Consider the following 22,895-nt stretch of genomic DNA (forward strand, 5'->3'; position numbering starts at 1 on the left):
ACAGTTTCTATATTTTATATCAGAGTAAATGACAGTCATATGAATTAACTTACAAGTATGATGGAAAGCATTAAAATGTTCAGTTTTTAGTAACACTTTCTAGAATATTAAATTTAGCTTGTTTAGTAAAATGTACTTTTAGGCCAAAACCAAATTCCTCATTCAGGCAAAACTGTCATTAATAGTTCAGTGAAAGGTCTGCCTGAATAATATTTCAATGAATGTTTTGCCTGAATGTCTTCAGATTTTGGGATACTGGCATATGGGATATCTGTACAAGTACCTTTAGCATTATTAAAATTAATAGACAAGAAAATAGCTCAGTTTTTATATAGTGAGCAAAGATTAGTAAAAATGTTTTTAAATTTACTTAACATATTTTGCAAAGCTTACCTTGTGTTTAAAATACTAAAAACTTAAGGCATTGTTATGAGGTAATAGAGCAGTGTACTGGTAAAGCTGGGAAACATTCAAAAGTTCTGTTCAAAAAGTATTTCTTCACACAACGGACAGTCAAGCTGTGGAAATCCTTGCCAGAGGATGTTGTGAAAGCCAAGACTATAACAGGATACAAAAAAGTAGATGATAAATTCATGGAGGATAGGTCCATCAATGACCATTAGCCAATATGGGCATGGATGTTGTCCCTAGCCTCTGTTTCCCAGAAGCTAGGAATGGGCAACAAGGGATGGATCACTTGATGATTACCTGTTCTGTTCATTCCCTCTGAGGCACCTGGCATTGGCCACTGTCGGAAGACAGAATACTGTGCTAGATGGACCTTTGGTCTGACCCAATATGGCTGTTCTTATGTTTTTATTAGCAAATGTTTGTCAAAAAAACCCAGCTTTCATAGATCTGTGTAACCTGAGGTTTCAGTAAATTTGATCCAATCAGATCTTTTTTCCCCCCCTGTGGAATCATCTAATTGCAAACAGGAAAGGTTTAACGTCATGAGATTCACATCTCTTTGCATGGGTTACAAATTAGCTGGAACCAGGAGCAGGCATCTGCTGTGATACACAGAATTCTGAGTTTAGGGAAACTGATTTCCTTTTGTGTAACTAGGCTAAATATAAATCTGACTATAGAACGATAATAAGAGTTCCCAGTATCAAGGGCGATTAAAGTGGAATATATTCAATGCCAGGAATACAATGATACTAGGCCTTATTTTAGTGGGATTTGGGCACCTAATACCCGTAGACTCTTTTGAAAATCATTGCCTAAATTTTTAACTGTCTTTTTGGCAAATTGAGAATTTACCTATGCGTAAAAGTTAGAGATAGATGTGTGTTTGACTGTTAACCAATTCCCAGTTTTCTTACAGGTAGATGTTGGAGATATAGTTATAATAAAAGGCAAAGAGTATATACCTGCTGACACTGTACTTCTCTCATCAAGGTAGAGATGCCCACTGATGCTTACAATGTAGAGGCTGGTTTCTCTACCCTGCATTAATTTTGTGATTGCTCCAAGGAAATAAGAAATAAACAGAAATACTCTTTACCTCTCCCATCATTTTACATTTAGTATTGAAAAAAAAATCTGTATTTGGGTATTTAAAATCTTAAACACTTTTTCATGCTTGGCATATATAATAAATAAAAGGAATTGTATCTGTCAGTTTTGTTAGAATTACATTGAGGGGTGTACTAATCCCTTAGGGCAGAGGTGGGCAAACTATGGCCCGCGGGACCCTCCGGCCGAGCCCCTGTGCTCCTGGCCCAGGAGGTTAGCCCCTACCCCCTTCCTCGCTGTTCCCCCTTCCCCGCAGCCTCAGTTCACTGCGCCGCTGGCGCAATGCTCTGGGTGGCGGGGCTGAGAGTTCCTGGGCAGCGCAGCTGCAGAGCCCTGCCTGACCTGGTGCTCTGTGCTGCGCGGTGGCGTGGCTGGCTCCAGCTGGCGGCATGGCAGTAGCGCCGCCATCCACTGGTGCTCCAGGCAGGGCGGTAAGGAGGCAGTTGAGTTCGGGGGGTGGGTCAGGGGGTGTGGGTGTGGATCGTGGTCGGGGCGGTCAGAGGGCGGAGAACAGGGGTCCCGGGGGGCAGTCAGGAAGGAGAGGAGGGGTTGGATGGGGCGGCGGGGGGGCAGTCAGGGGCGGGGGTTCTGGGGGCTGTCAGGGGACAGGGAGCAGGGGAGGTTGGATTGGGCAGGAGGAGTCTGGGGGGGCCGTCAGGGGGCGAGAAGCAGGTGGGGTCAGATGGGGGTAGGGCCGGGCCATGCCTGGCTGTTTCGGGAGGCACAGCCTCCATACAATTTCCGAAACCCAATGTGGCACTCAGGCCAAAAAGTTTGCCCACCCCTGCCCTAGGGGTATTATATTACCAGGACCTTTAATGCATTTAAACTTAATTCTGTTGTTTGGTATAATGCATGGATCTAAATGTTTGACTATATGTCTATTATTGAATTTAGCCAAATTAACTTTTCACTATATTCATAACAAATTCTGTCATTTTTAAAGATACATTGATATTTTGCCTCATACAACAAAAGTCTGTTTTATGAATAGTTGCTAATTTTGATAGTGTAAATTAACACAAAAGTAAATTTGACCATAACAGAGTAACCACCAAATTATCATGAAATTTTACCTATGATATGATGTTTTTATGAACAGAGAATTTATTTTTATTCTTTAATATGTAGAAGTTAAATAGAATATTTGTATATTCAAACCAAGTTTTCAAATTATATAAAGCTTCTGTCTTCAAACATGAAACAAAAACTCTATATTAATCATAACATCAACGCTGCATAAAATCATAAATAGCATAAACAATTATTTTTATTTTAATGAATATTCTTAGAGGTTGTTTATCATCATTTCCTTGGACAGTTTCATTTATGAAATCCAGATTTTACTATGTTAAAGATGCACTTTTTTCAGAATCTGTTTGATCAGGTCACGCGCTATTTGCAGTATTCTAACAAATACTTTGAAATAAGAATTATATAAATGCTTCAGAATAATTTATGTATTTTGATTTGCAGTTGTATGCATCTATTTTCTGATACTGTTTATTTTTTGTATTACCATAGGGCCTAGGAGCCCTAGTAATGGACCAGGATGCTAGGTACTCTACAAACACAGAACAAAAAGTCTGTTCCTGCCCAAATAAACTTAGTCTGTAAACCAAGAGACAACAAATGGATGCAGAAAGCTGGGGGGGAAGGGGTGTAAGTACAAGTAAACGGGCAATATTGGTCCGCACGATAGGCAATGATCTCGGCACACTAGCAGCCTAACAGCTGTCAAATTTTTGGTAGGAATCATGGCAAAGGAGAGTTTTTTAAGGAGGGATTTGTAGATTGATTAAAGGGTAGCTTTGCACTACTGTATGCCTTGGAAATGTGGCAGATGATGTGGCAGGAAGCTGAATGCATTTCACTGGCTTTGATTTGAGAACAATATTGGGAATTCATTGGAGAGATTGGTTGTACAATCTGGAAGTGTGTTGTGCTGCATGGGTCAGCAGACTATGGACTCAGTGATCAGACAGGAACAGCTATAGTGGATCGGCCATGTCAGCACTCTACCCTGAGGCAGAAGCATAAGGTCTATCTTAGACTAGATTCCACCTGAAAGGAAGATAAGACATGGACAACAAAGACCAATCTATTTCAGGACGATCCAGAAGGATGTTGCCATCATGGAGACAATTTATAATGGAGTCAAACATTTTGCTTTGGACAGACAGTGGGCAAAATGGGTTGCCTCATGTGCCTTGAGGCACTAGAAACCCTAAGTCTAAGTTGACAACTTGATCGCGAATGAGAGATGATAGGCCAGGTGGGGATTGACTGTAAAGGACCTTGCAAGTGGCTAGCATTTATAATGGAAGCATTTATAACTTAAAAGAGTGTTTGTGCATGTTTGGAGTTAAACTTTATGCATGTGCTTAATTCATTGAAGTTAATAAACTGTTCTTGTGCCTAAAGTTAAGCATGTGCATAAAGTGTTTGCAAGATTAGGATCTTTTGTAGTCTATAAAAGGTGGTTGGGTTGGAAGGAGTTGAGTTGTTGTAAATTTGGGATTTCTATTAGTGTAGATCATCAGTTAAGACTACCGTTTCCTAATGATAATCTAAAATCAAAAAGAGAGAGAGAGACAGACAGTATATTCCTTAATTACAATCTATGGATTGTTTAATACAAGAAATGACCTGTCACAAAATTAGGGAGAGGAGACAGATTTTCCCCCAAAGAGCCACGTAATAACGATTTACCTTTAAAATGACTTTTTTTTTCTTTTTCTGTATATGATATGAACTTCTCATTTTAATTGTCAAAACAGCTATGAAAAAATAATTTATTGCAATTAATATTATATTAAAATTAAACAAGAAAATAGCTCCTGGCTTTTATATGTTGAACAGAGATCAGAATACTGATTTTTTTTTTTTAAGTCATTAGTCTTTTGTCCATTTTCTGTTTGCTGGAGCCTTTGTGATGCAAGTCCACTCTGAATTTGTCAGTTCAGTCGCAAAAAGATATATCCAGTCTGTATATTAAGATACATAAAATATTGTCAAATGGTCATTATTTTCCAAGCAATATAATATTATTATGGTAGCTCCTAGAGGCAAAGCTCTGCAGTGCTGGGCACTGTACAAACATACAGTATAGAGACCGTACTAAGTGTATTTGGATATTATAATACTTGGGTATCAATAATACTTAGAATCAAAGTTTATAAATTATGATTGGATGCTAATTAAATTGGACTTTTTATCTACATGTAAAGATTCTTGTCCTCCTACCTTTTCAGAAAAAGTTGAATATTACTTCTAATTCTACTGTACCTCTGCTTTGGGACCTTTATATAAGCAGTGATTTGAGAACATAGTATGCTCACATTTTATTTTAACTTCATTATCCATTTTTTCTGAAACTTAGAATTTGTGTTTAAAGTAAAGCAAGCTGGTTGAGCAGCAATTTATATGTTGTCTTCTGCTCTCTGACCTGATTTAAATGGATTTTGAAAAAATTGTCATCAAACGTGTCTATTAACATGTATTGTTTTGTATAATAATTTCAGACTTTGTCTCTTTTTGTCTTTGTCCATTTGATTTATTCCCTTTACTCATTTTTCTGTTCTAATCATTTTTAAACTGGGATATGTAGGTGGCAGTAGGGGAAATAGTGAAAGTGACCAATGGGGAGCATCTCCCAGCTGATCTCATCAGTCTGTCATCAAGGTTAGAATAAACTGGTTGCACATGAAATGTGTATGTGGGTCCTCATGTACCAAATTTGAAAAATGTAGTTCAGTTTTTGTCTGCATAGCTATGTTGATATATCAACTGTCTTTAAAACAAACACATTACAGAGGTGAATTTTATAGAAGTAGAAAAGATTTAGTTCATAAAGATATTTGTGTAGGTTATTGAAATGTATAAATGTATGGTAGCATTCCCAAATACTGAAAATGTGTTTCACTCCTCCCTAGTATATTTTTGTATTATATTCACGGAAAATTTTAAGCAAATTTTCATAAAACAAACTGTCACTGTGAAACCATAGTATAACTTTGCAGTGTTGTACTTTAGGCAAGTTGAGAGGAATACATTTGAACCATAGACAACTCATTGTTTTCAATAAATTATATAATATAACAAATGATTAACATTTGATACATTTTTATAGGACCCTCTGCACAAAATTGGATGTTGCACATTCTGTCCTGCATGTGATGGAAAAATAGCTCCATTCTTGTGTGTAGTGACAAATTGCATGTTACTTTGATATACTTCAGCTGTATACTAGTGTTTGTATTGTGGCTGCATCTTGTTTTGTTTTTCACTAACAAATCAAACAGCCTGCCCTGATCTAACTGTAATCTGTTTATTTTGCATTCTACTAAAATGGTTGCTATTTTGCATGTCTCTTATTTGTAATGTCTTTGCTGCCTTAGCTTTTTCAAAGTGCTTCATAAATGTTTTGTTTATTTTTGACTGTTAAACTAATGAAAAATGCTAGAATTAGACACATGCATTTATTGAATCAGCTATACAAAAACAGTCTAAATGGAAGTCTGTCATTTACATTCTTAGAAAAGTTGCCCAAGAAAAAAATCAATGAGTAATTGAAGTGTTTCTTCAATCTTAAAATAAGAGGTTTGTGATAATTAAATGTTATATTTTAATACTAGCATACAGTCAAAATATGAAGAAGTAATCAATACATTTTAAAGAATTCAGAATATTTGCCGCAAGATAAAGTTAATGACACATTGGCTACTATTCATCATTGATTGAAAACATGCTTTAAACTTTCTATATGTATTTATTTAATAATAATATTGAAATTCCAATTTAATTCTTTAAAAAAGGAGAGTAAAAGCGTTTTCTATTAAAACCTACAAGATTGCAAATCACAGTAGAGATTAAATTCCTATTTATTTACTTCCAGTGTTTTTAATGACTTCCTGGGCCCTTACAAAAACAAAGCTAAATTTCTACCACAGATCTAAATTATTGATTCTGTGCTCCTGTCCAGGAACTGACAGCTGAGTAAAACATTTCAGAAATCTTGAACCATCATTCCTGACTCTGCTGCTTACTCACCATGTGACCTTAGGCAAGTCACTTGATGTTTCTGTGCTTCAATTTTCCCATCTATAAAATGGGACTAATAATGTTTACTCAATTTCTATCTGAAAATGTCTTACTAAGAATGAAAAGTGGTATACAAATGTTTACTGTTATTTATTAGTTAATATTTAAGAGCCTAAGTTTGTTGACATAGGTAATATGGTATAATTACAATACATGACGGGGTGGTATGGTATCAACCACTTATCAGCATAAGTCTGAATAAATGCATGACTCCAGTTGCAATATCTTGCATAAACTCAAACTTGTAGTCTCATTCTTTGAGAACAGGGTTTACATAAAAAGAGGCAAGACATCTTTGGGAGCTCAATGGCAGTATATCAGTTGTACATGTCTGTTATAAAGAAATATACTAATAGACCTTTTGTAAATGAACTTGAAATATCTGGAATATTCTGATCAGCTGTTAAATGTAAATTTGTGAGCACATGTGAACCTTAAATAGGAAGCTTTCTAAGTTTTTGGAAAACTCCAATTATATATACACATTTTTCTTCATAGTTTTGATATATTTATGGCAGACATTTTCTGAAAATGTGAATGACTTAATAATTTTGCACAACTATTTGTCCCTAGGAGCTTTTTTATCTGAAGGCTTTTATTAAAGGAAATGTAATATATAATTATATGTTAGGAGATTACAGAGAGCTTTTACATGTCAGTAAATTGTTATATTTGTTACTGTGATATATTAAAAGATAATTGCTTTATTCTTTTCTAAAATAAGTGAGCCACAAGCCATGTGCTACATTGAAACATCAAATTTAGATGGGGAAACAAACCTAAAAATTCGACAGGTAAGATTGTATATGTTTTCAATATATTAGTTACAGATATTTTAAATATCTGATTGTCTGCTTTCTGTGTACAGTTATTTCAATATAAGGATGTACTGTTGTTTATTAAGAAATATATGAAAGCATGTTTTAGGAGGCTTAATTCTGACAGATTTCACAGAGTGGTGAATGTTAAAGAGGGATTTGAATGTAAAGAGGTTCACAGTGGGCTTGTTAGTGAGTAAAAGGGTAAAATGTTCAAAAGCCCAAAAGTGACTTAGAAGCCTAAGGGGCAGATATTAAAGATTTTTAGGCCCTACATTCTATTTTCAAAAATAACATGGGCATTCAGAAACCTAAGTCTCATTGAGTATCTAAATAGCTTTTTATATGGACTTAGGCTTCTAAGTCACTTAGGCAATTTTGAAAATTTCATCCCCAGGCTTAAAGGATAGTGTGGAAAAAAGCATAAAGACAAAAAGTTAGGAGTAGGCTACAAAGGTACTTGTGATGCAAAATGAATGGGTAGAGAGAGGAGGGGAGCAGAGTTGAGCCTTGAAGGTGACCATGATACGGGTGAACAGATAGTGAGGAAATTGCAGTAGTGATGTAGGGGATGATCAACACAAAGACAAGAATTTTGACTAGAGGGTCAGAAAGGTAGTCAGATTACTGAGATTTTGTAGAGAGAGGGAGGGAATTGTTGACAGTATGGAAATGTGGTGAGATGGAGGAATTTAGATAATGACACACAGATTGTAAATTTGTGTGATTAGGAGAATGAAGTTATTAACAATAGTGAAGAAAGGAAGTAATGGAGAGATGATAGGAAAAGGTTCGCTTTTAGTTACTTTGAATTTGAGATTGAAAAAAGAAAGAGAGTGCAAGAGTGGAGAGATAGCTGAGTCACCTGTATATAAATGATAGTTGATGCTGTGTGTAAGCAGCTGAGGTATTCTAGAGATGAAATTGAGATTTTGAAATTTATGGAAATAGAATCATAAGGTTAGAAGGGACTGCCAGGGTCATCTAGTGTCTAATCCCCTGCCTAGTTGAACATACTCAGTTCCTCAGTCGTTGCTCTTATGGCTTGCATTCCATCCCTTTGATTATCTTTGTCGCTCACCTCTGGATTCTTTTCAGTTAATCTACATCTTTTCTATACATTGGTGACCAAAATTAGACACAGTAATCCAGCTGAGGTCTAACCAGCGCTGAGTAGAGCGGTACTGTCACCTCCCATGACTTGCATGCTGTGCCTCTGTTAATGCAACCTAAAATTAGACCCAGGCTGAGGTTGTGATTTACCACAACTCCCAGATCCTCCTCAGCAGTGCTGCTGCCATGCCAGTTATCCCCCATTCTGTATTTATACATTTGGGTTTTCTTCCCTAAGTGTAGTACCTTACATTTGTCTTCGGTGAATTTCATAATCTATTGTATGTATGTATGTAGAAAAGCTTCCTAAATATAAAGGTATCAATAAAATTTTCAATGCATACTGTACATATATTACTTCATTCTAGAAACTAATGACATGGTGATAATTGTTTTAAATCGTATCTATTCCAAGCTATAGAGCCAGACTGCGACTTCTTAAGCCTTATCTTGCTTTTTTTTTTGGAGAGGGAAAGCATGGTGAAGGAGGACTGCACATGAGTGGCAGCCTGACTACCCCAGAATTTCTCTTAAGAGATCTGCATCATGTTCTCTTTCTGACTATCAGCCTTTTGAAGGATGTGGAATGCATTCTCCTCCATACTGGGCCACCTCCACTGTCTGATGTCCAGGTCTCTTTCAAGAAGCTTGTGCTACCATATTACTGGCCAAGAGCTGAGCCTTTGCTCCCTGATGCCATTCTGTTGGGACCTTCCATGGAGGCCAACATGGAAGGTCCCTTCCCCTGCTGTGCAATGTGTGCAATGCCAGACGATCTATTGTATAATATATAGGTTAACTTATTACTTTATATTGTGTTTATTGTAAAGTACTTTTATAATATAATGTTACAACAAACTTTGTTTACAGGGTTTGCCATTGACAGCGGATATAAAAGACATTGACAGTTTGATGATACTTTTGGGCAGAATTGAATGTGAAAGCCCAAATCGACATCTCTATGATTTTGTTGGAAATATCAGACTAGATGGGCATGGGTACGTAAACATCTGAGTAAAACATTTCAATATATTTTAAAACCTACTATTAAATTGCTTGAATTGTGGCACAAATAGCGGAGTCCTTCTTCAGCTAACAAAGCTTCCTTTTCAACTGAGATTCTAATGTGAAAGGTTATATTTGTGATGCCAGGAACTTTAGGTCATACAGTAAGCAACTTTCAGATACTAATAATATAAATATAAAGCAGTGCTAATTATAAATTCATTCCAAAGATGATTTTTGAAATCTATCTTAATCACTCATCCTGCTAATCTTTTCCATTCCCTCATGCTTTAGTTGCGGAATCTCTATTCTACAAGTTGGATATAAAAAGGTCTCTTGGGTTGTGTCTGGAATGGACCAAATCCCTTAGTGTGTACATCTAAATTCTTGTTTAATTTGACAAAAACACATTAAGTCAAATTGTGTTCAAGAGAACTGTGTCTGAGGCCAGGTCTACACTAACCCCCTAATTCGAACTAAGGTACGCAACTTCAGCTACGTGAATAACGTAGCTGAAGTTCGAAGTACCTTAGTTCGAACTTACCTCGGTCCACACGCGGCGGGCAGGCTCCCCCATCGACTTCGCGGTACTCCTCTCGCCAAGCTGGAGTACCGCAGTCGACGGCGAGCACTTCCGGGTTCGACTTATCGCGTCCAGACAAGACGCGATAAGTCGAACCCAGAAGTTCGATCGCTCGCCGCCGAACTACCGGGTAAGTGTAGCCAAGGTGTGAATGTCTGCCTGTTTTTTCATTGTAACTCAAAAGGTATTTATCTAAAAATAGTCTAAGTGTGGTTTCAATACACAGTTTTGCAGAGTAGCTTAATGGAAGTTCCCAAGATACATGATGCTTACAAAATGTAATATGGAGTCTGTTGTGGTGTAAAAACAAGTCTGGCTTATTAGTGTGACAAAATGAACCTCTACATTCAGAATAGCCCAGTTTTCTCTTCCCCAAGTCTTATTTTATAGGCTCTCTGTTTCTATAGTTGAAAGTTTGAGAGGTATTTTATTCCTCTGTATACAATATTTTTCCTGTTTACATTTAGTGATAATGTGTTTCATTTAAGAAGTTGTCTGGGGGAAGGCGGTTGATCCTGTAATCAATTTTTAACAATTTTTTGTTTATATTTCATTTTTATTTACTGATTTCTTACAGATGCATTCTTGGAGTTTTCAGTTGCAAGAGTGTGGATCTTTTATAATTCTACTGTACTTGTCGTTGAAGAGCAAAACACTTACCTATAACACTGCTCTACAGCCAAAATGCTTCTGAAATAAATGTAGTCAAACTTTACTAATTCTGGGTCACTGAGAACGAAAATGATGCTTAAAATTGTTGATTGGCTCTAGTTTTCAAGATATGCTATTGGGTCAGTATATACGACCCTTGACTTGAGAATGGCAGAGGATAAGTGACTTATAAAGGGAAGGGATCTCAATTTAAACCAGAAATGACTAAAATACATCTTTGACTGGATCTATGAATAAATCTATGACTGGGTTTGGACAGTACTTGCTTTTTAGGCAAAACAATGAAGGATGCAATCTGAAGCTGGTATTGCGTCATACATGATATGAATTGCATCATGTTATTCCTAGAAGTCATGGATGATGCAATCATAACGAAGCTTACATCACTCTGCTGAACAAATTGCCCTATATCAGCTCTAGAAATCATACAGTGTCGTGCTCTCTTATTTGTCAGTGTTTGATTTTGCAAAGGGACACATTTCTGTTTAGCCAAAGTGAGTAGAGATGCCTCATACTTGTGTGAACAGTGCAGATAACTTCTGCTATGTTTGTGGTGAAGTGACTTTTGCATCACAAAAGCGCAGTATAACCACTATGGTTAAGAAAGCCTATCACCTTTCTTTTGGCTGCAAAATTGGAGATCAGGACAAGAGGTGGGCCCCACACATATGCTGCAACACTTGTGCAACAAATCTTCGCCAGTGGTTGAACAGGAAAAGGAAATCTATGCCTTTTGCAGTGCCAATGATTTGGAGAGAGCCAACAGATCATACCAGCAATTGTTACTTCTGCATGGTGCCTCCAGTTGGGAAAGGTGTGTCAAAGAAGAAAAAGTGGACTGTGCATTATCCAAACATTCCATCAGCTATACGCCTAGTACCCCACGGAGAAGGACTGCCGGTTCCTGATGCACCAGAATCATTCTCACTTGAGTCAGACGAGGAAGAGGAAGAGGATGAAACTTCTGGTCCTGAACCATCAATGTCACAGGACCCACATTTTCTCCCATCCTCTTCCTCTGAACCACACCTCATAACACAAGGTGAACTGAATGACCTTGTCAGGGATTTGGAACTACCCAAGAGTAAGGCAGAGCTATTGGGCTCCAGACAACATCAGTGGAATCTCCTGGCAGGTGACGTTAGGGTTTCCATGTTCCGTGACCGTCAAAAGGATCTTGTCCCATTCTTCTTCATGGAAGGTGATCTTGTAGCCTGCAACAACGTCAATGGTGTGATGGCAGCCCTCAACATCGTTCACGATCCAGATAAGTGGAGACTGTTCATTGATTCATCGAAGACGAGTCTTAAAGCTGTTTTACTGCATAATGGCAATGTTTTGCCATCAATTCCAGTTGGTCATGCAGTCCATATGAAGGAAACCTATGACAACATGAATCAACTTTTGAGGTGCATAAACTATGACCAACATGAGTGGCAGCTTTGTGGCGATTTGAAGGTTGTTGCTCTCTTGCTTGGTCTGCAGACTGGATATACAAAGTACTGCTGTTTTCTCTGTGAATGGGATAGTCATGCAAGAGATTCCCACTACATCAAGAAAGATTGGCCACTCTGACAGTCATTGGAGTCTGGGAGGAAAAGTGTTCAGCATCCACCACTTGTTGAATCAAGGAAGATTTTGTTACCACCCTTACACATCAAGCTGGGTCTGATGAAGAACTTTGTCAAGGCCATTGACAAAACTTTCAAGTACCTCCGTGGAAAATTTCCAAGGTTAAGTGAAGCTAAGATAAAGGAAGGTATCTTTGTTGGTCCTCAGATTCGTGAACTTCTTCGAGAGGATGCATTTGACCATGCACTGCGTGGCAAGGAAAAGACGGCATGGAAAGCCTTCCAGTTAGTGGCAATAAATTTTCTCGGAAACAACAAGGCAGACAACTACAGGTTGTTGGTGGAAAACCTCCTTAAGGCATACAAAAACCTTGGTTGCAACATGTCACTAAAGATACATTTTTTGCACTCTCATCTAGATTTTTTTTCCACCAAACTGCGGAGCAGTGAGCGATGAGCACGGTGAGCGATTTCACCAGGACATTGCAACAGTGGAGAAATGCTATCAGGGCAAATGGAGCCCATCAATGCTTGCAGACTATTGCTGGCCAGTGACAAGAGATGCTCCATTTAATGAATACAAAAGACAAGCCAAGAAGCGCCGAGTAGACACTGAATAGGACTAAACTATGTACAGAATAGATTTTTGCCGTTTGTTTCATAATAAATTTTATTTATATAAACCTTTTGCTGATTCTTAAAGTGTTACATAAACAGGACAGGTGAAATATTATCATGTAAAGCAACCATAAACACATGAAAAGACCTAGGTTTACAATTTATGATTAAAACTCTACTATCTACACAATATACATAGACATAAAATGTAAAAACTTAAATATCTTAGAAACAGTAGCCAATCAGTTATTTTAATTGTCATATTTGAATTCAGCACATCAAAATACATAATAAATAACACATTTTATCTCTGAAGCAGACGACTTCTCAAAAATTGTAGACTAGTGTAATGCTTCTCTGAAGGTAATCATTATAATAGATCCACACATCCATCCTCTTTCCTGTCAGGAAAAAAGTGTATTTTTGTTCTAAATTTCATTAAAAAAAATTCTTTAATTTGGTTAAAGCAGAATGTTGAAAGTGCTACTGGCTGTTATGGCTCAACAGCATGTAGCAGCATGCCATCTGCTGGTAAAGCGATTTAATATTTCAGAAATTTAATTTTGGAGTTTTTGGAACAAGCTTTATGTGCAGAAGGATAGTTCCAAAAGTGTGGCTCTAGTGTAATATGTACCTTCAGAGAACAAGAATTATAGGTAAATATTTTTTTCTGGATCCTGACCTCTTCCCTGGTGTAACAAATTTGCTTTGTACGTCTTCCTGCAAATACTAGAAGTAGGTCAGACTTGTCCACCAGCTTTAAGGGTTTGGTCAGGCCCCTTTTGCTTTTGTGCCAGATTCTGTACCTCTCACAGGGCAACTGGAGTAACAGTTTGATGTTCCCACATTATCAATTACAATCCTTAGCTTTTTGAGCTGGTTTGGGGGCATCAGTGATCAAAATGTTTCCCCCCTTTTTTCCACTCCATTAGAAAGCAGAAATTTCAGGGACTCCAGTCCCTGAGTGGGATCTCCCGATGGGCTCCTTCTTTCTGTTTTTTCCCCCACTATGGTAGAGCAAGCCAAAGAGGGCAAAGGCAAGAGCTAAGAGGTGCTCCAACTGACGAGGAAATCCTCTCAGTAGCCTCTGAAGTGGAGCTCCACCACAATAACTCCACTCTGTGGACCCTTGTTATGCCTCAGGATGGCCTTCAAAGTTGGATGGCTTGTTGACCTCTGAATCCTCTTTTAACCAGCAACACTCCAATGAAGACACTTCCACAAGGGCAAGTCAGCCCTCTTCAGTTCTTGGGATTTGGCAAAATACTGTCAGTCAAAAATTTGTCAAGGGTAAGTCAAAACTGTCCTCAGGCAGTCTATAAAGGAAGACGCATCCCAGATTCTAAAAAAAGGGTGTCTGAATCACTTGGAAAGTACATGGCATATTTTCTCCCTTCCTTTCTTCCCAATCATAAGATCTGGGTTCTCTGGGGATGCTTCCTTACATTGCCCCTCTACTTATGTATCAGATGATATGATGTGCCATTACCTAGTGTGGTAAGGCCCAAAAGGGAACAACAGAAAAGAAAAGAGACCAGTGACCTGACTTGGGAGACCCCACAAAAGAAGGTAAAAAGCACTGCAGATCTTTTTCAACTTCCATGAGCTTTGGCTCTTCCCTCAAAGAGGAGGGGAGCTCTTGACTTTGGGTCATGAAAACTCCACGCTAGCTTTAGGAGGAAACCTACTAGCCTCTTCTGCAAAGTTTGTCCCCCAGACATGTTTGAAACCATGAGGAGTAAGATGGTGGCCACCATTAAAATCTGGCCAAAAAAATAGGATGAGGAAGTTAAAATCACAAGCAAATACCTGCTATCCAAAACAAAAACAACTTTACCATCCCGCTTCATCTCTCCTTTGAAGAGCATTAGTTAGGAATAGGAAATACTTGATAAGGAAAAAGGGTTGGTCACTAAGCCCTGAAATTCTACAGGATCATAAAACCCAAAGGTTCAGACTTCATCCTCCCAAGTATCAATGCAGTAGTTTCAACTCTGGCAAAAAGACAGGTTGATGGGGATGGATTTCATTTTAAATAATCCTCTAACTGGAGCGTCTACCTTCCTGTCTAGAAGTGACTTCAAAGCGTCTTCAGCAGCCTTACAGCCCTACTGGAAACAATGTGCTTTGCTAGCGCCATTGTGTCCTGTTGCAGAGACCTAAAAAATCTTAACCCCCAGAAACCGGACAAATTCAATACAATACTTAAGAAAATCCTTAGCTACTACAATTATAATGGATGAATTCATGGACCCCATGAGACTGCCAGTGAGATATCTGGCTACTAACTTGGTAGTCAGACCCCAACTTTGGCTTAAGACTCAACAATTGATAACTATTCATAGCAAATCCTTTGTGGCTCAAAATTGTCATGTTCAAGGTGAAGCTTGGTGAAGTAGTATTTAACACATACAAATCAAAGAGTTTGCTCTTCAGTCCAAGATCAAGAAGGACAACAAGTCATCGTACAAAGGCAGAAGTTTCCTTCATTCATATGCAGAATAAAAGTATGAGAGAGAGAGAGAGAGGGGACTACACTTATTCTATAGGTAAGACCAGGGTCTGAAACTATTGAGGGAAGCTCAGCTCAAGGAATGACTCCAAATCGGTCTTCCAGTCCAAACAGTATGATTGTAAAGAGTCTGTCTCGATCCAGAAATAGATCTAAGAGGCAGGATATCCTACTTCTCATTCAGGTAAGTACAAAATCATCCTGGTGGAAATCTTGCACCTCCTACAGCTAAAAGCAATAGAATCCGTTTATAGAAGATGATTAGGTTTCTGTTCCATATCCTTCATAGTAAGGAAAAGATGAGAAAGAGTCTGTGTAGTCTTAAACCTCTTAAGGCTTAACTGATTAATGAAGATGACAGGATTCAGGATAGAGACTTTAACTTCCATCACAGCATTCAGTCTCTTCAGCAGCTTTGCTAACATTGGTAGATCTGGCAAAAATGTATCTTCATATTCAAGTCAAGCCCTTCATTTGGTAGCAGTAGAAATTTCATGTGGTGAAAATAAATCCTCCTTTTGTAGTCTGGACCCCAAAATCATGAACAAAGCTACCATCTTCTAATGATGCAGGAAACATTTGGGCTGCCACAATGTAAAGGGAATGGATTCCCCACCATCACAGCTCCTATTTCTGCAGTAAACAGTATTATACACACAGGCTTATCCAAGTCTCTGGTAGAGTAGCTATAACACTGAGGTTGCCTAGGGCAGCCTATCCATCCAAATCAATAGCTAAGTGTATATTTCTTCCTTTGCATAAAGACATGCTTCCTGCTGGTAATGATGCTGGCAAGAAAAGTCTCCAAAATTACTGCTCTTGGAAAATATGATTCTTACTGTATCTTCCATGAGAACAAGGTCCGCAAGATCTCAACATTTAAAAGACAAAGCATGGCACATGCTAGGTATGAGACGAGCAGTTACATTTTATCTTGATGAGACCAATCAATTCAAGAAAAAAATATCCTCATTCACTTTCTTTCAAGTGAGTGCCTTGGCTTAAAAGTGTCCAAATGCTCCAATGCTGTGTGGAACAAGAGCTATATCACTGATTTTTTTAATCCAGGGGGAAAAAAGCAGTTCCAGAAGGGATCAGAAAACGTGCTCAATATGCTCCACGTCTGTCTCCTGGGCAGAAAATGTGTTAGTGACTACAAAGCTGGCCCCTGCTCATTTATAAACACTATTTTAAGAAGTACTACAGCTTGACCATCATTTCCTAGAAGAAATATTCTTTATCATGAGGGTGCTCCAAGTGGAGGTTCCAAAGTAAATTACTGTTATTACCCTTAATTTTAGGGAAAGGGGTACATGTTTCTCTGTCTTCTCTTTCCTTCCTTACTAATTTTTCCTTACTTGCTCTCTCTGCATTTCAAACATTTCAGACTGGGGAAGAGGAGAGGGCAGGATCCACAATGGAAAATTTGTTACTTGCTGATTCCCTTACTGAGGTTGACCTCATCCTCCATCTTCCCCATCCAAGATAATTTATTGGAATATCTCTACAATCGTTTTTACAGGGTCTATGTATCATATATAAACCAGAGTAGTAAGGCATTGTCATTAACAAGTTTATTTATACTCTACTACTAATTTACTGATTTCATACAGCTGTGGAGATACTCATCTGAAGTTAGGGAGCCACCTCATTGACAAGTCTGAATTGCATCTAGTATTTACAAAAGGAAATGTGAAGTGATTGGGGGAGATGTTAGTCCCATAAAAAAATAATCAGGTAACAAGTTTTCAGTTTTACTAGGAGCCTGAGCTATGGTATATGTCATATCAGTCATCTAAATCAACAGTTCTCAACCAGGGGCCTGGGGCCCCCTGGAGAGTAGCGAGTAGGTTTCAGGGGGTCCGCTAAGCAGGACTGGCATTGGACTCACTGGGTCCAGGGCATAAAGCTGAAACCCAACCGGAAGGGCTAAAGCCTTGGGTGCCGAGCCCCACCACTCAGGGCTGAAGCCAAAGGCTGAGCAACTTAGCTTTGCAGGGTCCCCTGTAGTGTTGGGCCCTGGCAGTTGCCCTGCTTGCTACCCCCTAATACCGACCCTGGCTTTTATATGTAGAAAAACCGTTGTAGTGGCACAGGTGGGCCACAGAGTTTTTGTAGCATGTTGGAGTGCCTCAGAAAGAAAAAGGTTGAGAACCCCAAACTAAATCCAAATGGTCTCAAATACAAATTAACAAAAATCTGTATATTTCTAATGTACAAAGTGCTGCTATATGAAGAATGCTATTGAAGTACATACTTTAACTGATACAGATAATGTCAGCTTGTTTTGCTATCCCTAAGTAAAGAACATACAAAAAATTAAAAAAATCAGGTTACTTTAAATTTTAAATAGGATCATGTGTATAAAGGTTATTTGTTCATTGGATATGCTGGTGGTGGAATGGCCTAAAATGTGATAGTTCAAAGAAAATGATTGGAATTATTTAAGAATTAATTTAGAAAATGAAATTCTTAAGTGTGGATGAATTTCAGTTTACAAATACACATGACTCCTTCTCTGAAGATATTCCTCGTGATATTATACAAAATAAAGAAAAAATTATAATATTAAGTGTTACTTTCAAAATGCCCATTTAATAGTCCTGTATTTAGTGACATAGCCAATATTTTACGAAATGACTAGTGATTTTGTGAATCCCTACGTTTTGCAGTGCTCACCCTGAGATGCTTAACAGAGGTCTGATTTTTTCAATTAGTGTTGAGCACCTGCCCTCTGAATCAGGCCGCTTCAATGTGTTTCAAGGGAGGCACTGAAAATTACTAGTTTCTTTTGAGAATTTAGCTCATACATTGTGATGACTACTGACTGCTGCTTACTTTTATTCCTTTTAAAGTGATGAGTTACAGTAACTCCTCACTTAAAGTCATCCTGGTTAACGTTGTTTCGCTGTTATGTTGCTGATCAATTAGGGAATATGCTGATCAATTAGGGAATATGCTCGTTTAAAGTTGTGCAATGCTCCCTTCTAACAGTTTGACAGCCACTTGCTTTGTCCACTGCTTGCAGAAAGAGCAGCCCCTTGCAGCTAGCTGGTGGGGGCTTGGAACCAGGGTGGACTGGCCGCCCTCCTATCAGCCCCCCCATCAGCTCCCTGCTCCCCTAAGTTCCATGTGCAGCAGCTGCACAGCAGGCTAGCAATTGCAGCTGTCCCACCCCCCACTGCCATGTGCTGCTCCTGCTCTCTGTCTTGGAGCTGCTCCGCGAGACTCCTGCTTGTTGTGTGGGGGGGAAGGGAGGAGGAGGGGGGCTAATGTCAGGATGTCCCCCTCCCCTCTGCTCCTGCACCCCGCTTACCCCATCTTCCATAGAGCACGGGGGGGGGGACACACAACAGGGCTCAGGATGGAGGGAGCTTGCTGGCAGCGGCTGGTCTCAGCAAGCTGATCTAATTAACAAGGCAGTGTACTTAAAGGGGAAATGCGCATCTCTCTCTCTCACTCACAGTGTGTGTCTCTGTCTGCGATACTGTCTCCCCTCCCTCCATTCCTGTTGCTGTGTAGAGTGTGAGAGTTAACCCTTGAGGGCTCAGCCAATTGCTAGTTCATCATTTAGCAGTAAGGCATTCCTTGGGAAATATCCCACCCTCTGACTCCTCCACTCAACCAAGCTTCACAATCATCATCACTGTGTACCAGTATTAAATTGTTTATTTAAAACTTATACTGTGTATGTGTTACATATAATATAGTCTTTTTTGTCTGCTGAAAAAAAATTCCCTGGAACCTAACCCACTCATTTACATTAATTCTTATGGGGAAATTGGATTCGCTTAACATCATTTTGCTTAAAGTCGCATTTTTCAGGAACATAACTACAACATTAAGTGAGGAGTTACTGTATTTTATTCTGATAAAATATGAAATTGCTTCCTTCCAGTACTGTTCCACTGGGACCTGACCAAATTCTTCTACGAGGCGCTCAACTAAGAAATACCCAGTGGGTTCATGGAATAGTTGTCTATACTGGACATGATACAAAACTCATGCAGGTTTGTCATTTAAATGTGGATATTTTATAAATTCTCTATTTTATTAGGTTTTGATACCATTATTGTTACACAAAAGCCATCTTTACTCTTGGTCTTTAAAGTTTTAAGTTAAAGAGACCAGAAGATCTGTCTATTTTAGTGTTGGCTTCAAGGTAATAGTTAAAATATAGTCTATTTGTAGCAAAGCTGCTTTTTTGTGAGTTAGATTGAGTAAAATCAAGATGTATTTCTTCTGTTGGCTACATAGACGGTTACCAAGCATTTATCCTTGGAAAAATGTTTTTTCAGTTGCAGGCATGTCCTTATTCTTTTTAAATGTATGTTTAAAATGGCATTTTTTATCAATCTGGATCATTGTAGTTTGCCTGATAATCTTTGTATGATTTTCTGTCTGTTTTCTAAACTGTCTTATTGCATGCCTTCCTCACAGCATAGAAGGAAGAATACTTTTATGAACACAGTGTGAAATTAATTCATTTGAAAGTTAAGGGGGGGAGGGGCGGAATGTCAAAACCCCAAAATATCATGAGTTTTTTTTTTTCCTGGTATCGTTTTGAATATCACAACTGATCTGTAGTTGTCAAAATAAATGAATGCAATCAGTTTAATGATGCATTATCATTTATTCATTTTCCAATTTGCAAAGTTCAGTCATTTGAAATGGATTTCTCCACCTTTAGTGTTTGTAATCAAGTTTCTTCTGTACTGAGGTGGTTTTTTGTAATGTTACATTTTACTACTAGCTGCTGTTATGATTATTCTCTAAGATCAGATATAATGCTCAGGATAAATATTATGCAATTTATACCAATATTATGCAGTTCATCTCTTCAGAGAAATGTGTAGAAAAAGACACAACAGGATAGTATGAAAATATTGGAGAACTACACGTGTACCTCATTTTATACTTAATATTTACAATTTTCTTTTCACAGAATTCAACAAGCCCGCCTCTTAAACTATCCAATGTGGAACGAATTACAAATATTCAGATCTTGATTTTGTTCTGCATTCTTATGGCCATGTCTTTAATCTGTTCTATTGGTTCAGCTATATGGAATCGAAGGCATGGCCAAAGGGACTGGTATCTCAATCTAAACTGTAAGCACTAAAATAATTGTATTAAATATTTTGTTGTCCAAATGATACTTGCATAAGTTCCATAATTGAAAAATAGGACAGTAAAACATTCATCTTGTATATTTACATTTTGATTTTATGACAGTATCCATCTTTATTTACCATATATATTGACTATAGATTTATCAAAGCTGGTGTAAAGTGTTTACTGGCCATTTGAGCCTCTTGCTAAGTTCAATGAATGGTGAATTCACCCCAGGAAGGGAAGCTGGTATTTTTGCCTCTACCGTCTTCCAAGGGTCTGTTAAGAAGCAACTTTAAATCTTCTCTGCCCCCTCTCCCTCATGCTGACTTCTTCCTGACCCTTAACATTTACTTTCCTTGTGCCCTTCCCCCAGTAAGTAAAGTTGTGGCTTTATGCTACATCATACCCTTCCATATGAGGGTCTGATTGTATCTCAGCCTTCAGTTGTTTGTCTCAATCACGTAAGGAGTATGATCTTTAACAGGCTGCTGTTAGAGGAGAGAGGAAAGAAATAGGTCTATAGGAAACCCTATGACACATTTCAGTGGGCAGCTGGCCTAGCAGCATGCATGAAGTACTGATAGCCTTCGAGCCTTCAATTCCATGAGCAATGAGTCAGGATAGCTGATGGCAACAAGGGAACTAGATCTAAAGGAAGCCTTTGTGATGCACTGTGGTGTGTAGATGCTCAGTCATATGAGCTCCAGACTCTCCTTTAGTAGCATGGCTGACCCCAGCAAGGAAACCAAGGCAGCAAGACTTCAGTTCATCCTGGCCAGTTGCCATCCTCTTCTTCCCTCTCTTCTTTTGAAGCACCTGACTTTGAATCCAAAGTCCTTGGATCTGAAATCAAAGTATAGCACTTAAGGTTTGTCTTTACCAATAAAGAAACTGCAGGATCGTAAATTGAAGCCAAGCTCTTAAGTTTTGACTTGACTCTGTAAGAAGCCATTTATTCATGTTTAGGATGAGTTTGGGTTTACGGAAAACCTTAATTCCTTTCTCTGTTGTATTGAAGAAGAAGAAGAAGAAGAAGAGAATAAACTGCTCAAAATGTTTTTAAGCTGAGATGTACATAAGCAGTTCTCCAAATATTACAGAAAGTGATCTAGATCCACACAGCCCTTGTTCTGATCAATAAAGACTTTGTTGGTTTTAAGTGAGGTATGTTTTAAGTGAGCAAGCAAGCATTGAGCTAATGTTCAAAGGCCTGTGACCAATATAGTCTCATGCATTCCCCAAGATGGATGTTTTTGACAGAGCTGCTCAAAACAGCCCTTCCATTGGCCCCAAAGACAAGTTACAAGATGAGTATGATTTCTAGAGGATCCATGAATCATGATTTTGGATCTCAGATCTGTGAATCTTGTCCACTCATAAAACATCCTGGAAAGGTGAATAGGATCTTCTTCCTTTTTGATTGCTGTTACTTTCTGGCTCTGAGTGTCCTGATTCAAGACTACTTCTTTGGCTGTCTGGAGCTATAATGCTTGAATGGTCAGCTTTTTGTAGGCTGGAACATGCAGCTCCAAAGTGCCACATGACCCTGATTATGTAAAAGGGTGATTTTTTGCAAAGAATGCACATTAGAACTGAAATAGAATCCAGATTTCCATCTCCATAACACCCCAGAATATCTAGCTGATTAATGGAATACTCTCTTGAGAACTTTCCAGGAATTGAGAAGGAGGAAGAACAGAGAAACAACAACAGATTATGATGTCTGTGCCATCACTTCATACTACTTTGGATTATTCTGCTCGCTGCTTCTTCCTCCACTTCTGAGGATTCTATGCATTTTCAGGACATAGCAACTGAACTGCAACATAAGAGGCTATGAAGAGTTGCTCTTTGTTTCTGAAGAAGTTTGAGCTATTTTACATTCATCTTGCCTCTGGCACAATACTTGTATCAGCTGCTTCTGAGAAAGATGGAGGTCCTAAAGTCTTATAAGGCTACTCTGCACTATGAATTATGGGTGTGATTCCCCTGTTCACGTACACATACTCAAGGTAGTGCAATAAGAGCTAGTGCAAGTTTAAATAGTAGCGTAGCCGCGGTAGCATGGGCAGTGGCAGCAGGGGCATGGCTGAGCTGTGCCGAGTATGTACCAACCATTTTCAAGTTGGTTTGTCTGCTGCACAGCGCAGCCTTGTCTCTGCTGCTGCTACCTGTGCTACTGTGTCTACACTGCATCATTAGCCTGTTAAAGACAGATTAATAAATTTTTTGCTTTCAAAGAGACTGATCACTGCTGTGGAGCT

General features: G+C 38.6%; 1 protein-coding gene across 3 annotated transcripts in view; it reads left to right on the forward strand.

Annotated features, from left to right (window-relative positions):
* Nucleotides 1–22,895, forward strand: part of ATP8A1 (ATPase phospholipid transporting 8A1) — a 210,943-nt gene that overhangs the window by 53,967 nt on the left and 134,081 nt on the right. For 2 of the 3 annotated variants that reach the window (XM_034770949.1, XM_034770950.1), the window contains exons 7-11: nt 1,331–1,404; nt 7,349–7,418; nt 9,426–9,553; nt 19,415–19,526; nt 20,462–20,627. In XM_034770949.1, coding sequence (XP_034626840.1) covers nt 1,331–1,404; nt 7,349–7,418; nt 9,426–9,553; nt 19,415–19,526; nt 20,462–20,627 — 550 coding nt within the window. Of the gene's footprint in view, nt 1–1,330; nt 1,405–5,131; nt 5,206–7,348; nt 7,419–9,425; nt 9,554–19,414; nt 19,527–20,461; nt 20,628–22,895 lie in introns of all 3 variants that reach the window. The other variant, XM_034770948.1, reaches the window with a different exon arrangement.

Source organism: Trachemys scripta, chromosome 5, assembly GCF_013100865.1.
Source record: "Trachemys scripta elegans isolate TJP31775 chromosome 5, CAS_Tse_1.0, whole genome shotgun sequence".
Lineage (NCBI taxonomy): Eukaryota > Metazoa > Chordata > Testudines > Emydidae > Trachemys > Trachemys scripta.